General features: G+C 30.3%; 1 protein-coding gene across 4 annotated transcripts in view; it reads right to left on the bottom strand.

The window, feature by feature from the left end:
• Positions 1-16,130, bottom strand: part of how (protein held out wings) — a 151,975-nt gene that overhangs the window by 69,234 nt on the left and 66,611 nt on the right. For all 4 annotated transcript variants that reach the window (XM_066744593.1, XM_066744595.1, XM_066744594.1 and 1 more), the window contains exon 2: positions 1,912-2,045. In XM_066744593.1, coding sequence (XP_066600690.1) covers positions 1,912-2,045 — 134 coding nt within the window. The remainder of the gene's footprint in view (positions 1-1,911; positions 2,046-16,130) is intronic.

The following is a 16,130-nucleotide window of genomic DNA, read 5'->3' as shown; positions in this document are numbered from 1 at the left end:
ACTTGTTTCCTTCAAGTCGGACATTTAAAAGAAGCTTCAGACAGATTCTTTGGTGAATTTCCTTAACACAATTACGTTGATCACCTTTAAAAAGTCTTAAATTCAATAAATCATTATTTACCTTAATTCCTACTAACACTGGTTTCTTACAAAATTGAAGAAGGCTTATGAAAGAGGTAGAGAGAGAGAGAGAGAGAGAGAGAGAGAGAAATAAGTAAGTAGTGTTGACCAACATTTATCAGCCTCATTCAATTATGCAAAAGTAACCAGTAATGATAGAAAACATAGGTAAATTGTGATTTTTTTAAATCAAAAGTTATTAATGGTGATCAATATGATTGTATTTGAGAAATCTAACAAGGAATCCCCCCCCCCCCTTCTGAAGCTTATTTCAAATCTACCACTTCATGGAAATGGATAACTAAAATATCGCTAAGTTTCATTTTCTACATTATTAATGCATTGACTATAAATCATTCTTCAGCTTCAACAATAAAAGAACACTCTCACGCGCATTAGCTATTTACATTTTAGTATGCTGTTTAGATTATAACTTCGGAAACTTTCCTTTTCATTACTTCAATTCGATTTGTTCATCAATTCAGTTAATGAGAGTAATTTTCTTTTTATACTTAATTTGTTCGGAATTGTAATGAAAAAGATAAAGTTAAACTTGATTTTAGAGTTCAATAATCAAGTTAAAGAAATAAATAACAAATATAACGATGCGATCAATAAATGTTCCTTCTTTACAGGTTTCTCGCCACTTGCTTCTTAACTTTCTCCAATCCGTATTTTGCTGTCAAAGTCATTAGAAAATAGTTAAAGAGGTTCATTTTAAGATGGTTCTTCGGCACATGGTGCTGTATAGAGTGGGGGCCTGTTGGAGGTACTTGCAATTTATTTTGGTAAATCTATTTGAACGAATTAAAATATTTTGAAATCTATTATTTCTTATAAGAAAGGAGTTGTTACAGTTATAAATAAATGATAAATAAGTTGGTGAATAGAAGCCGGAGTACCCTCCGAGAATACTGATATTCATCTTTTTCATACTTTTACTTTCGACATCTTCTTAATTTGTTCGATAACCTGCTATTTTTATTAAACTAATCGTATCTGCCTGAAACGAGTTAGAAGCACCTTTTTTCGTCGTAAAAGTCAAATTTTTATATTCGAATACGATGTAATTTCATAATTTCTCTCATAAGACTACACGTTAAAAGTAACAATTTTCAAACTTTTTCTTCCTAGTGATTTGGTCGATGATTTTACAGTTTCAAAACAGATATCAAAAGGTTGCAGTTCGAATATTATTTTTCTAAAATTTGATGAATACCTATAAATCTATTCGTAGTTCGACGGAGTCACCTTAAAACGGGAATTCTTTTCAACTTTTAAACCGAATCAAACAAAAATTGAAATCTGCACTCAGATTGTTATTCTGAAACCTATAAGTTTCGAGAAATGGCTGTCGTTTCGTTACAGTCTGTTTACGGTTTTAGTTATATCAGTGGACAGAATTACGAGATCTGTAGACTACATGGACCTTTTTTAATTTTCAAGGTTCCATTTGAAAACTTTCTCAAAAAGTTTTTAAAAAAAACTTTAGAAAAATAATGCCAATGCATATGCATCGAAAAATTAGATTTAAAAATTAAGACGGTCAAAATTGGTATATAAAGTCGGTAGTACCCAGATGGAGAATATAATTTTTTTTCAAAAAAATCTTATAACAAAAACTGCTCTCTTCTAGTTACCAAGTTAAACAGCATTTTATGTTCATGGTCTGATTCGTTTTATCTGAACAACCCTGTATATATGTGTACATATATTATATGTATTTGACGTCGAAACACTACATGTCTCTTAATAAATGTTATTTGTAAAAAATTTTACAAAATAGCTTACATCTGGATGCTCTTTGACGGGTACATAGACCTTTTCCGTGAGGGTTGTAAATTCTCCTTCAGGTTCTGGCAGAATCAGTGGTTCTTTTTTCACACCACTGATTTGGAAAAGGCTCGCCCGCACCTTTGCGATTTCTGTAACAAAAACAATAGAAAAACATTATTAAAACAATCATTCATATCTAATTTGTAATTTCTTGAATGCTAAATGTGACTGTTAAGAGACTAAGTACCATTTAAAGGAATAATTCCATTAATGAGTACTATTTGTTTTTTTTAATAAGCTTTAAATACTCCACCGTAAAATTGATATATAGCCACAGCAGATTCATGTAATTAGACGAATATATTTCTATAAGTAAAATATATAGCCACATGAATTAAATATATAATAAAAATAATAATAACATACCCATACAGCACGCTTGACTAAAAGACACCTAAAAGATTTCTTCAAGATATTTGGTGCTTTATGGGTAATATATATGTTATACGATTGTTTAGTAAACCAATTTTATTTTATTTAACGAATTAATTCGTTAAAATGAAGGTAGTAATCATTAGGTCAATCAATTAATAGAATAATTACATCGAATAAGCTGTCATATATTATTTACTAAGTTGATACAGAGGATGTCTTAATAAAAAAAATGATGAATTTTGTCTAGGAAAAGCTCTAATTTAAACGAAATAATATATTTGGAACAAACAATAACAGTTTGGTTCCAAACGAGAGAAAAAATAGTAAACTGATTTATCACTGGAAAGCCATTTGACACGAAATAGAGGTCGCCTTAAATTTTGTAATGTATTCATTGAGAATACGATTGAACCGCTGATTTTCAGAAATATCCAAAACCTTATATGGATGAATAATTTATAACTTATTTATTTAGTGATAATGTTTAATATAGAGCTTTAACATTTGGTTTGTAAACGTGTTTGGCTCTCTCCGTCCGTAAGCCTAATTCATTCACATTACCATTCTCTATTTGTCACCATGTGAATAAACTAAAAGATATCATAAAACATTCTTACCGATGTTCCAATTCTTCTATTTCATGTATCAATAATAAAATTAATTTTGAGAGTATTTGTATTTTTTTTTAGAGAGTTTTCTTAAATAAATAAATTAGCTCTGTAGGAAAGTAGTAATTTGATCGTTTGGTCTGGATATAAGAAAGCTCAAGTTTAAAGAAGAAGGCTAAAGTTCTGCAAAAGTAGGTCTACTTTTTAAATACGTCCCAGAGTGTGAAATGAAAAATTCATTCATCTCGGTAACTATAAAAAATATCAATTTCCGCACTGTGCCCTATTGGATTTAATTAGTAGGAAGTTTAAACCCGGTTCCATGTGAAAAAATTCCATATCTCTTATAGTGTTACGGAGCTGAATCTAAACATTTACATCTACGATCTGGAGTGAATTAAAGTATACTCCTTACAGATTGCAGAGTAATAGAATAGCGTAGACGATATTTATGTATAACGTGGCTACTCCTTTACGTACGTATTGTTTCATTCCTCGCAGCTTTTCTAAATCTTTGGCTTCAATTATAAACACTCATAAAGCATTTTCGAAAGATCTTGAAATCAAATTTTACCAATATATAAAATTATCGATACAAGATGCTCCATGTGAGAGATTTAAAGGACCTTCGTGTGACCTTCGAACAAAGATTCATGGTCAAATAAATATTTATATTTTTCTTCCCCTCGAGATCATAAAACTTTTGTTTGAAGCATTATTCTATTTAAAGCATTGTTTCTGATATAAGCATTTGAGCCGATTCTTTAAAATAGAACACCCTGTGTACAAAGTCCTCATATTCATTCGGCTGAAAGCTTGAACAAAGAAGCTTATTTATCTGCATAACCATCAAAGATACCATTATTTTGCATATACTTTATTCCATCTAAATAGAAAAGTGTTTCAGAAATATACCATACCAAAAATTGATATTTCTTATAAGGAACTATAGGGATGAGTAAATCTTTAACTTCAGACACCCGGACGGAATAATCCGTTTCATTGAGGACGCGAAAAATGTTAAATTATCGTTAACAATTACATCAAAAATCGTTATAAAGTTAATAAACATCGTACGTATTGACCAATTACTTAGATAGTGACAACGTTTATGCAATAGTGTCAAGAGTTTTAACGTCGTATACAGGGTAAGTCGAAAGAGCTGCGCTAAATTCTAGGAATGTATTGTATAAATACAGAAGAGACTAAAATACCTCTTGCATTTTTCGTATTTTAATTTTGTTTCAAACTATACCTCGTTAACAATGGCATATCTTTACTCTGTCTAATAACACAGCACTTTAAATTTCACAAATGCCATCATTTACCTGCAAAATATTTCATATGCGTCATTTATGCAGGTCAATTTATTTTTTCTCTAGATAAAATAAAACCAGGTCCGAGAAACCGTTATTGACACATTATATATGTAAAAATATCAAAATAGTAAAAAAATACAAAAGTTATTTTTATTTTCTTTCTACGTATGTATGTATAGAGCATTCCTATTGAGTTTAGAGCATTCTTCTCGACTGGCCTTTTGTAATTTTGGCAAATTTTTTAAGGTTTTCGTAGAGAAAGAATCGATTAAAGGAAAATGAATATGGATAAGTATATCTGTTCTAGTATAGTTTGCAATAATATGTCAAATCTAAGCACAATTTGGTTTCTAGGAGGTGGGCAATAGTTTTCCAAAATTTAATTAAACGTACATAGATTTTTATAGTAGCGTAACAGTAATTACTCTCTTATCTCTTTTGAGAAATATTTTATAATAAAGAGATTGAGTTCTGAAAGAAGAAAAAAAATGGAATATGAATTCATCAAAACCTTACATGTATAAATTTTAAAAATGATTCTGCAACGCTGCAGTGATAAAATCATGATCTTTGACAGTTCTATATAAAAAATCTATAATAACACCGTTGAATCCTGAATATAAGTATGCGTTCTTTAAGCACACACAAAATATAAAAAAAATTGCATTTCAGAATATTATGTAGTTTACGATAAATAGAGCATTGTTAATCGAGAGATGAAAACGATCAATTGCTGACGAGGTGGAAATTTTGGGTGCATGAGACGGGGTTGATACCCGAACCTAAATCAAAGACTATTTGAATGTAGTCGAAGTCAGCAAAACTTTAGTACTTGGTCGTTGATTGATTTCTTCCCGTGATCAACATAGTACCTACTTTTCGTAACGAGCGAGAGGAAATATAGTTTCGGATATACATGTTTCAACTGAAGAAAATCATTAACTTTTTTCCTGTTGGACTAATTTTCCTCTCATCGGTTAACAAAATTTCATTTTCATTCCGTGCAATCGTCATGAAAGGGTGTACTTTCATCTCAGTTAATTATAAAAAATATATTCCTTCCAGGAAATAAATGTATGGAGAATTGCAAAATCAAGCTTTTCATATAAGTAACAGAATATTAATACGACACTCTATGATATAATAAAGAGGTAGAGTCTTGCGAGGAAATAGTACGTCTATTTTCTTTAACACGTTCAATGACGATGACGACACAGATGCGTCATGTCGGTCCCGCCTTAGTGACCGATGACGACGCTGGTGCATCAAGGGCAACTCTGATATAAAAAGACATTTGCTGTCTCGGCGGCTGAGCTAGGTGCATCGCCAAGTTTTAGCTTAATAGAAACGTGTTGGGACTTGTCTCGGCACGAACGGAGGTTCCAGCAGCTGATTCTCTTCAGAAATGTCACGATATCACCAATTCACAACATTTTGTCTCTGTTTTTTCAATAGTGCTCAATCACTTGCCAGGGGCAATCTGCCATTTCATCCCGGTAGCAAACATGTTACTACTCGTATCAAGCAGCTAAACTAATGATTATATACACGCAATATTTGACATTTTATTTACTGTAAATCTAATAAGCTATCCTTATTCGATAAGTTCCTAATCAAAACTATAACGGTTTTCTAATGGGAGCACTGTCATTTTTTTTTTTTTTTTTGCATATTGCGTACTTTAGCTTTACAATGTGGGTAAAGGTATAGCACAGCTGTGAAGACAAAGTATGCATCTAAAAATACTAAACATTTATTTAATATCCAACACGAAAATTACATTCTATAATCAATAGAATAATAAATTTATAGCAAATGACTATTAATTGCTCACCACAGCTTTGTCATTTAATCTTTTACCTTGACTTTTTGCACATTGGAGATGCAGATACATACGTTTTGATTTTCTTCTAAGTTTTCCCAGCATTGCTATGACTATTTAGAATTATTCAATATTAAGAACTACGTAAATATCTCGACGGCAAGTATACTTATATACAATGTACAGGGTGTATCATCTAAGCCGTACCAGAGATACAATATACACACAAACTCATTTATATCTCGGTAAATATAAAAGATATTAGTTTTGTTGTATAGGACCACTTTTGAAGCTCCTTTTTATCTGCAATCAAAAAGGTCTTAGACAAAAATTGAGATTTCTTGTAGTTACAGGGATAAATGAAATTTTATGTTTTTCCTGTGGTGCTTCTTCGATGATATATATACAATATATATATAGGACATTCCATGTCAAATCACTGGGTCGCGGACCCGATCATTTTTTATTTTCTTGTAAATTTTTTATTTTGAAATAATCACGAAAAAAAGCTTCTACGCAAAATTTTAGAACTTTTCATTAAACTTTAAGAAAGTTACGAATTTTTGAAAACCTCAGAATCTTTAACATTTCCGAGTTTTCAAATGCTTGTAACTTTTTGAAAAATAACGATATTTACATGATCGAAATGCCATTTTTCTCGTCTTGAATTGAAGTTTCTTCGAGAAAATTGAAGCAAATGTAACTTTTTTTTATCAACGATTTTTTTCCAATCTAATCAAAGATTTATGTTTTCGACGACAAACATCATTTTCAATATTTCTGCAAAAATTATATAAAAATTCTATAGTTTAAAACCTAACTTTTAAGCCTATCGCTAGCATGGAACGATAGGCTTAAAAGATAGGTTTTAAACTATAGAATTTTTATATAATTTTTGCAGAAATATTGAAAATGATGTTTGTCGTCGAAAACATAAATCTTTGATTAGATTGGAAAAAAATCGTTGATAAAAAAAAGTTACATTTGCTTCAATTTTCTCGAAGAAACTTCAATTCAAGACGAGAAAAATGGCATTTCGATCATGTAAATATCGTTATTTTTCAAAAAGTTACAAGCATTTGAAAACTCGGAAATGTTAAAGATTCTGAGGTTTTCAAAAATTCGTAACTTTCTTAAAGTTTAATGAAAAGTTCTAAAATTTTGCGTAGAAGCTTTTTTTCGTGATTATTTCAAAATAAAAAATTTACAAGAAAATAAAAAATGGTCGGGTCCGCGACTCAGTGATTTGACATGGAATGCCTCATATTATATATATATTTTGGCTTGTGCAACATGGATGCATGCCATTCGCTCTGCTAGAAAATAGTCGCATTACGAATCCGTGACAACCTCAACGGAAAGTTTAACGTATTCAAAACATATTCATAAAATATATTTGTTTTCCGTTTTTTTAACTGATGTCTATATCATTTTTCTAAAAGGCCATATCCTAGATTTGTAAAAATTTTTCAAATACGACAGAGCTTATTTATAACTATATATGAATAAAGAAAAGTAGATAAATATTTGGTAATTCTGCTTTGTAATGCTTATTGATAATGTAAAAAAAACCATTAAAAACAATTTTGATTTATACTTATTTAATCATAATAAAAAGAATTTATTGCCGTCTTTTAAAAAATGTTCCAAATATGAAATTTAATCTTTTGGAAGATTAGTATCAATATGGTGTTACCAAATAAGAATTTTACTTTCATAATTTTGTAAAATGAATGGAAGAGTCTATATTTTCATCAAAACAAAACTTGTGCAAACTTGGTGTTACTTAGTGATGAGCAGTGTTACATTTAAGCTTAATTTGTAACCATTAATAAATATCGTATTGTTAACAGAGTTACATCAGCTAAAGTCATTAAATACAATAGCTAGCAAGTCATTTTTATTTTTTAATTTAATCATTTTAGACTAAAGCAATGGCATTTTTCACTATTATCAAAATATAATTTGATAGTTTTGATAATGACAGGGGATAGTTGCAAAGTTCCCATATAGGCCAAGCAATAGAACTAAATATTAGCCGCCTCGTAACATAAATCCTACCAGGAATTAAATAGCACAGTTATACGTGGGACTACCCCCTAATGTTAAGTTTCATGTTTCCAACTCTCAACTGTTTTCCACTCGTTTTTTATTAATATTTTTTATAATAAAATCGATTTTTTTCGTTTTTTGCGAATATCTTAAAAACCATTGAAGCAATGATAATGGTGTCAACGAATGAAATGCAGAGAATGAAAAAACAAAGAAAATGAGATTTGAAAACCCCCGATCGGATAAAATTACAAACCGAAAAGCGAGGAAAAATTGGAAAATTGGTACCTTTTTTCAAAAATCATAACTCTGCCATTAGTTGATACTAAGAGCTAAATCTCGGGGAGAAAGTAGATATTTATATCTACTTTAAGTGTGCAAAATTTGTATATTGTCGGTTAATTAATTTTTACTTAATTGCAGCCTGAATTTTTAATGAGCTTTTTTGTAAAGGCTCTGCTATCGATTTGGATAGTGTCGTATTGAAATAAAACATATCCTCCCACACTTTCTCATCATGCTAGTAAAAGAAGACATGGTTGGTGCAAAAAATTCAAATAAATATACGTGTATGTAATCCTTAAAAAGACATAGCGACTGAAATTAAAGTAATTTTCTTGAATTATTTTGGCATGAATGAAACAGAGGAGTGACGACTTATCACAGTTGGCAAATGGTATGTGAAATATGATCACACTTCAGCTAACGGACGGTGTCATACATTAATTTTTATTAACCACTAATTGAAATCGCTATTCCTTTATATTACAGATATTGCTTTTAAAATCATAATGATTTAACATATATTTACCAAATAACACTAGATGTTGATGCTTTTGTTATATTGCTCTCTTCATTATAATCCACTGCACTGATTATATTTTTATCCTGGCAGAGATGTATCATTTCTTCAGAAATTTTTAATTGTTAATTTAAAAAAAAAAGAAGTAACGTTTTAAAATAATGAAAGAAAATCGCGCGTACAGCTACAACACTTGCAGCCTCTACTGATTTCAAAAGGAGACTGAGCAGATAAAAAGTAAACTGAGCAGATTAAAAGTAGGCATAACAATCGTTGGGCCTTAGTCATTTTTTCTTTGTTCGATCAGTGCATCTGTATCAATCCAATTATATTTAGAAGCCAGGTGACACCTAGATAAGCAGTTAATGGGTGCTTTGATTTTTTTATAATTAATATACATATTATTCTTTAAAAACCGTGTCGCAGAAGCTTAATTATTAATGAAAGACCAAATCTGATTCCAAAATCTGACTCCTAGACTCAAATTACCCCCAAAATAAAAAAAATGTTAATTATCTCAAATAGTTGCTGAAATACATAAATATAAAGAAATGAACGCCGCGTAGTGCGCTTCTATTACTTTATATAAGCACTTCGCCGCCCGTTCTGTTCTCCCACTACTCGACCACCTCCGAGCGCTCAGCCGTTTTTGATAATATTTACGCGCGTTTTTCGCCTATTTCGCATAATATTTTCACAAAACCGAAATATAAATTTTTTTACGTTTAACTTCTTCTTTTCAAATCTTTTTGTTTTAATTCAATACAAATTTTCAAATCGATCGGAGAGCTTTCAAAAAAGCTCATTAAAAATTCAGGTTGCAATTGTCCAAAATATAATTAACCGAGAATATACAAATTTTGCACACATAAAGTAGACAAAAATATCTACTTTCTCCCCGAGGTTCAGCTCTTAATATTAAAAAATGGCAAAGTTATGATTTTTTTTAAAAAGTACCAATTGTTAATTTTGTCCTTATTTTCTCGGCTTATAATTATCCGATCAGGGTTTTCCAACTCTCATTTTCTTTGTTTTTCCATTCTCTACAATTCATTCATTGACACCAATATCAGTGCTCGAATGGTTCTCATGATATTAGCAAAAAACGAAAAAAATCGATTTTTTATGAAAAATGTTAATAAAAAACGAATGGAAAAAAGTTGAGAGCTGTGAAAATATGAAATTTAACATTAGGGGGTAGTCCCGCGCATAACTGTGCCATATTCGTTTCCTTGTACGATTTATGTCACGTACAAATGCTCCATTGCTTGGCCTAATATAGTAAACCGTCTTAAAGACATTCAACCATGAAGTTGGCTAAAAGATAAAAAAACATTTTCAAGATTATATGTGCTGTATGTGGATTAATGTTAAAAGCATCTTTGGAATAATACTATAATATATTGATGAATAATATGTAACGATTTTAACAATTGTTAAAAAATGAAATATTATTTTTATTAAATAGAAAAAATATGTTAGCTAATATATCATAAATCTATATAGATAAAATGTGTGCTGTATCTTTTTCTTCTTATCAGGCTTACAGGTATTGAATTTTGTTTCGTTTTGACACAGAATAATAGTGATCTACAGAACTGTGTTAGAATATATCTTTAAGATAATTTCTATTTAATTCTTGCAGTTGGAACATGTTAAATTTGTCTAAATATTTTTCCCATTAGAAATAGCCACAAGCGCAGTTATTTTTTTTTATGTAAATATTAATCAGTTTGGAGACTTATAGAATTTATTGTTTTTAGGAACCAAGAATATGTATATATTTCCTTCTCAAATTATTTATGATTACTGCAATGTATAGGAACAGACTGAAGGTAGTTTTTTAATAAGCAATTTTTTCAAATGAAATATGTAAAAAATGTAAGCAGCTTCAAGAATCCTCTAAAACATGGGGTTTTCATTATTTTTGCAGTACAACCAAACAGTTTAAATTTGGAGTGAAATCAAAATTAATTGACATAATGTTAAATAATTTTAATAAACGTAGAACAAAGTTATCTCGTGTTAAATGACCTTGTCATTTTAGTAATCAGTACCACATGCAGGAGGCTGCAATTTAAAATGAAGTAGTTTCGTGGGTCACACAAAAATACAGAGAATTAAGTGAAACTAAGAGAACATGTTGCTTTAGCATATTCGAATTACAACGATTTTTTTCTGATATTTTTTGTCGACTATATTCCAATAATATTATTGTTTAAAATTTGCAGATAATACACAAGTTCTTATGGAATACGGTCAAGTCAAACACAATCGATTGACATAGAGTGCGATGTTGTGAAAGTGCAAAGAAATAAATAAAAAACTATCAAACTTATTGTTTAAAACTTTCAGAAGCTGTGCACGAAATTTCATTTTGTGTAACCAAGCGAATCTCCGAGTAATCCAGTAAAACGTAAACAAAACGTTAAGCTCACTTACTGCGCGAGAAGGTGCGCGGCTAGAGGGGACACGCCCCCTTCCTCGCCCCGACACAGATGACTATATACATAGAACCTCCTTAACTTGTATGTGTTTAATCCGTATCAATAGGCGAGCGTTCAGCGTCAAGTGTAGAACGAAAAAAAAGCAAGCCAGACATGTAAACACACCTCAGCGTTCAGCTAAGAAATATTTGAATTTGCGCATATTGTGTTAAATTATTACAAAAGTATTATTAATGAATGGTATACATTTTTTGCGATAAAAATGAGCCTCAAAAACAGTGTAATTACAACTTTTTCTTACGTTAAATTGATAAAGCTAATTAAAAATTATATATGCCAAAATAGTCGTAATTAATGCACAATTTGGAATCATTTTTATTGCAAAAATATATGCAACTCATTAATAATACTTATAAACTAGTTTAACACAATTTGTACAAGTTCAATTTTTTTTAGCTGAATACTCTGTACTAGATTAGGCACGAGGAATACACATATTCAAGTTGAGACAGAGATAGATGTCTTATTGATCACTTTTGGACATAATAAATTGTTCTCCTCAATCTCGGTCTATAAAGGCTCATCCAGATAAATAATTTCACTAATTAATTATTCCTAAATTAAGGGCGGTAGGTACAAAATTTATTATAATTTTAGTTGTTCTCTCCCCTTTTTAAATTTTCCTGGTTGGCTTTCAGTAATTTCAAATCTTCTATAGAATTATGAAGCCAGTCGGGGCCTAAATAGACCCCCCACTCCGACCTTCCAGCTCATATAACTATATAGTCTTAGACGTCAAAGTGGGAGACCGTTTAGACCCAGACTGGCTTCACTGGTATATAGAAACGCAACGGGAGGATCTTTATTTCGGAGCTTTTTTTCTACCCATACATGGATAGAAAAACGCATGGCGTGTCACCTCCACCCGCCTTGTAATGGTACCTTTAAAAGCAGCGTCTTTTCTTCGACAACCTCTCCAATTTATGCACCTGGATCTTTCACGTTTCGCCCAATTATTATCCTGGCAATAGAGTAAACAAATTTATTCGAATATTCGAAACCTTTTTTATTTCTTATATCAACTTCATAAAACAATTTAAAAAATACATTTTTTCATATAGGTTTTGTTAAATAAATGAAAGAAGTCACCATGAGAGTGGTGATTGGATCGTTTCGTCCCGAAATTAAAAGACCCAGGTTTATCTGGAGAAAATTAATATCGCTATTTTCATGTGTGAAAAAACAAGATGCAAGATGAGATTTCACAGCATGCCATGGATTTTTCTCTTACATAGGTTTGAGTATGAAGCAATTTATGTTTTCTTTTTCAGGAAAAAATTATCGTTATGGAATCACAATGCACTAGAACCGGATTATTAAACGGTGCATATGTTTAATTAAGAATATGTCTAGGATATATTTTAGTTTTAATTCTATATAGATGTAACGTGTTCTCTCTGTTTTCTCCATAGCTTATCGTTGAATTATTGTAACAAAATCGGAAAATCTCAAATCTTTGGTGAGTAATTGCATAGGGCATTAAGTAGACGAGACAAAGCCCATTTATTATTGAAATCTGGAGAATCAGTTGGACACAGCTTAGCTAGGGTAGCAGTTGAAATTTTATGTCCAGTCAATTACGAGAATATTACAAAAGACTCCATAAACGACAAGATAATTTAGGGTCATGATTTACTTGCCAAGAGACAATTAAAATTCAAAAGAAACAGTGGCTAACTGCTTGAATTCAGTGTAAATTCTAAAGGACTTTATCACAGTGTCCATTTCATTAAAATCAATCAATTTGATTGGTTGTTATACAGATTTCTTCGTTTTGAATTACTGCTGATTAACATGAAGGTACTTTGTATATCATCTACAAATTCGATCTGAAATACAATGCTAACTATAAATGCATATAATATAATACTTGTAATGTTGTTAGATTCTTTAAATACAGATTTTACTATTTGAAAGAATCAGAATACTTATTGACAAAATATTATTCATAATATTGACCATATGAAAGAATTTGAACTAAATTTCGTATTGACACAACGGAGTTTTTTACTTATATACTAAAACATAATAAAATTTTCTTCATCGGTAAATTACTGCCATTAAAAGTATTGAAAATCCTCGTTAAATTCATTGGAATATAATGATTCAAGCATTCTCTAAAATGCTGTAAATTTGGTATTGCGACATGTAATTTTCATTAAACATATAAATTGAATGATTATTCATTGATCTGCAGCATTCTCCAAAAAAATAAAATATTGCTTTTCCTCCTTCGATGAACGGTTATTTATCGTTTCGATGAGAGAATTCATCGGCAGTTTTAATTAGAAATGGATCAAATACACTGTTTTGTTTTATTTACGCTTATTTTTGGTTCAATGCACTTGTATACCATATTTGGTAGTCCCAATTAGTATAGTGTTGAGAGAATTAAAATCACAAAAAAGGCAGTGATGAAACGTAACCGAATATAAAGATGCCATCTGATTTTCTAAAAATCTTCAACAGTTTAACCAAAAATAATATACGATGCTAGTTGAAAACTGCAGCGTGTAATCGTGAGTGAGCACACTGTGTGTATATTTGGCAATAGGAAAAGACAAAAATGGTCGGTTGGTAAGAGAAACGTACACAGTTGGAATAGGTGGAATAATTTGTAAAGGATTCCGCAATTAGGATAAGGTATGTGGCGTTGCGCAAAAATTTCAGCGAGCAAAATAAGGGAAGGTAATGGGTAAATAGCGAGTGGATGTTCCAAAGTAGGTATCGAAGTACCCACGCGAACCAATTAGATTGGAAAACGCTATAATAATGTTACGAACTTGGTTTCTTGGTTATAATTGAAACTGTCAATGTTATTTAAAGATCGACTTAAACCGTCTTAGAAAAAAATTATAACTACGCTTTTACCATTTTGTAAAAATGATATATTCCCTAACAACGTCGTTACTGAATCGTTGCATATTAACGTTAAGGAAAGTTAAGTGAAGTAAGTCGTTAAAACATTAAACACCAATATTAATTTGATAAACATACTGAATTTAAGACATTTATAACATCAAATTAACATAATAAAACAACGTTAAATAAATAAATTTCTGTAACTTCATGTAATTAAAAACTGCGCAATGTCAGGTAATATTTTCATTAGTATAAGACGTTTTAACCAACAAAGGGTTTTACCGTTAGAACAACGTGAAATAAATGTTAAAGATAACTGTTGAAAATAAAAAAAAACATACGGTATTACTGCTTCATGAATAAACTAATTTGCTTAAAGGCAATTTAGGTTAACTACTTGTAGTGTTAAATTAACGTATGAATATAACATGAAATAAGTGAGTTGGTGGAACTTTTCTGCTTAACGGATATCTAAGCTAGGGGTCAATGTAGGTGAAAAAACTTTAAAATGACTAACGTTAATATAAAACGTTGATTTTTGACAATGGCAGAGAAAAAATCCTCGAAGTAACTAGCCCAATTTTGTTAAGATAAGGTTAACCTTTAAACTGCTGAACGTCATTTAAGTGGTGCGAGACCTTTGTTACTACATTTTACTGCAAATACATTGGTAATAGCTAAAATAATTTTTGATAATAATTTTAAAAATTTCATTGGAATATGCGCCGCCCCCCCCCCCCCCCGGTAAAAGTTAAACAATATCTAACCTAATCTACCTATTAATTTCCTGTTATTTCTCATCTTACAATAACGTTTTAAATTAACGTAAAAAAAAAAGACTTCACGCAAATTTTGTTTAACTAATATTCCTGAAATATAAACGTTAGTTTTTTATTAATACACTATATATTTTAATAAATAGTAGTTTCCTCTATAAAATTAATACGAAATGATAGTTTTCACAGAAAGCTAGGAAGAAATTAGAATATAACTTAAAAAAATTTAATTTAACGTTAATTAAAGTATTAATTTGTGTTATTATATTTGCGAAATTAATATAGTTGAATTAACATTAGGTATAGCATTGTTTTGTTGATATAGTACGTTACATGAACCATGCATGAACTTTATTTGATTACTCTTCATTTAAGAGATATATTGTTACCTCTTTAAAAATAACGTTAATTCAACGATACTAATACATCGATGGATAAATAAAATTAATAATAGTTTAAAAAAAAATGTTCAATTAGCAGGTCTTTTCACGTTTTTATGTAACGTAGTTTTTACATTTGAAAAATACAATCCAGTAAATTCTTTTAAGAGTAAATAAAGGTATTATTGATTAAAAGAACAACAACATTGCAGGTTTACCAAAAGACACATTTAAAAAAACAAACGGCAAATAATTCCATTTCTATACCTACACTTTATTATTCATGTTAAACACACATGTGTATATAACACACCTATATTACCCATTCACATTTGAATGGATACTGCTACCATTTATCTCATATCAACATTGTTTATACTCATTCTTTTTACTATAGCGAACTATGTACACACATACCAATACAGCACCAAGTGACTTAAAGAAATCTTTTAATCGTCTAAAAAGCCAATTGGGTGACTAAAATATGTCTATAAAATAACTTTTAGTCAATTGTGTAGTGTATAGGTATACATACAATACACTACTCGTAAATGTATATATATACAACCATCAGAGAATGCTCGTTTATTGGTTACCTAGATGACGTCAGACTGTATTGATAGAGAAGGGGTAAAGGGCAGAAGATATAGTAGATGGATTTCAAACGTGTA

This window comes from Prorops nasuta, unplaced genomic scaffold (genome assembly GCF_024137725.1).
Source record: "Prorops nasuta isolate Cenicafe-Biocafe unplaced genomic scaffold, Cenicafe_Pnas_1.2 PNAS00045, whole genome shotgun sequence".
NCBI lineage: Eukaryota > Metazoa > Arthropoda > Insecta > Hymenoptera > Bethylidae > Prorops > Prorops nasuta.
The sequence above is the reverse complement of the archived record's forward strand: the minus strand, read 5'-3'. Positions and strand labels throughout refer to the sequence as shown.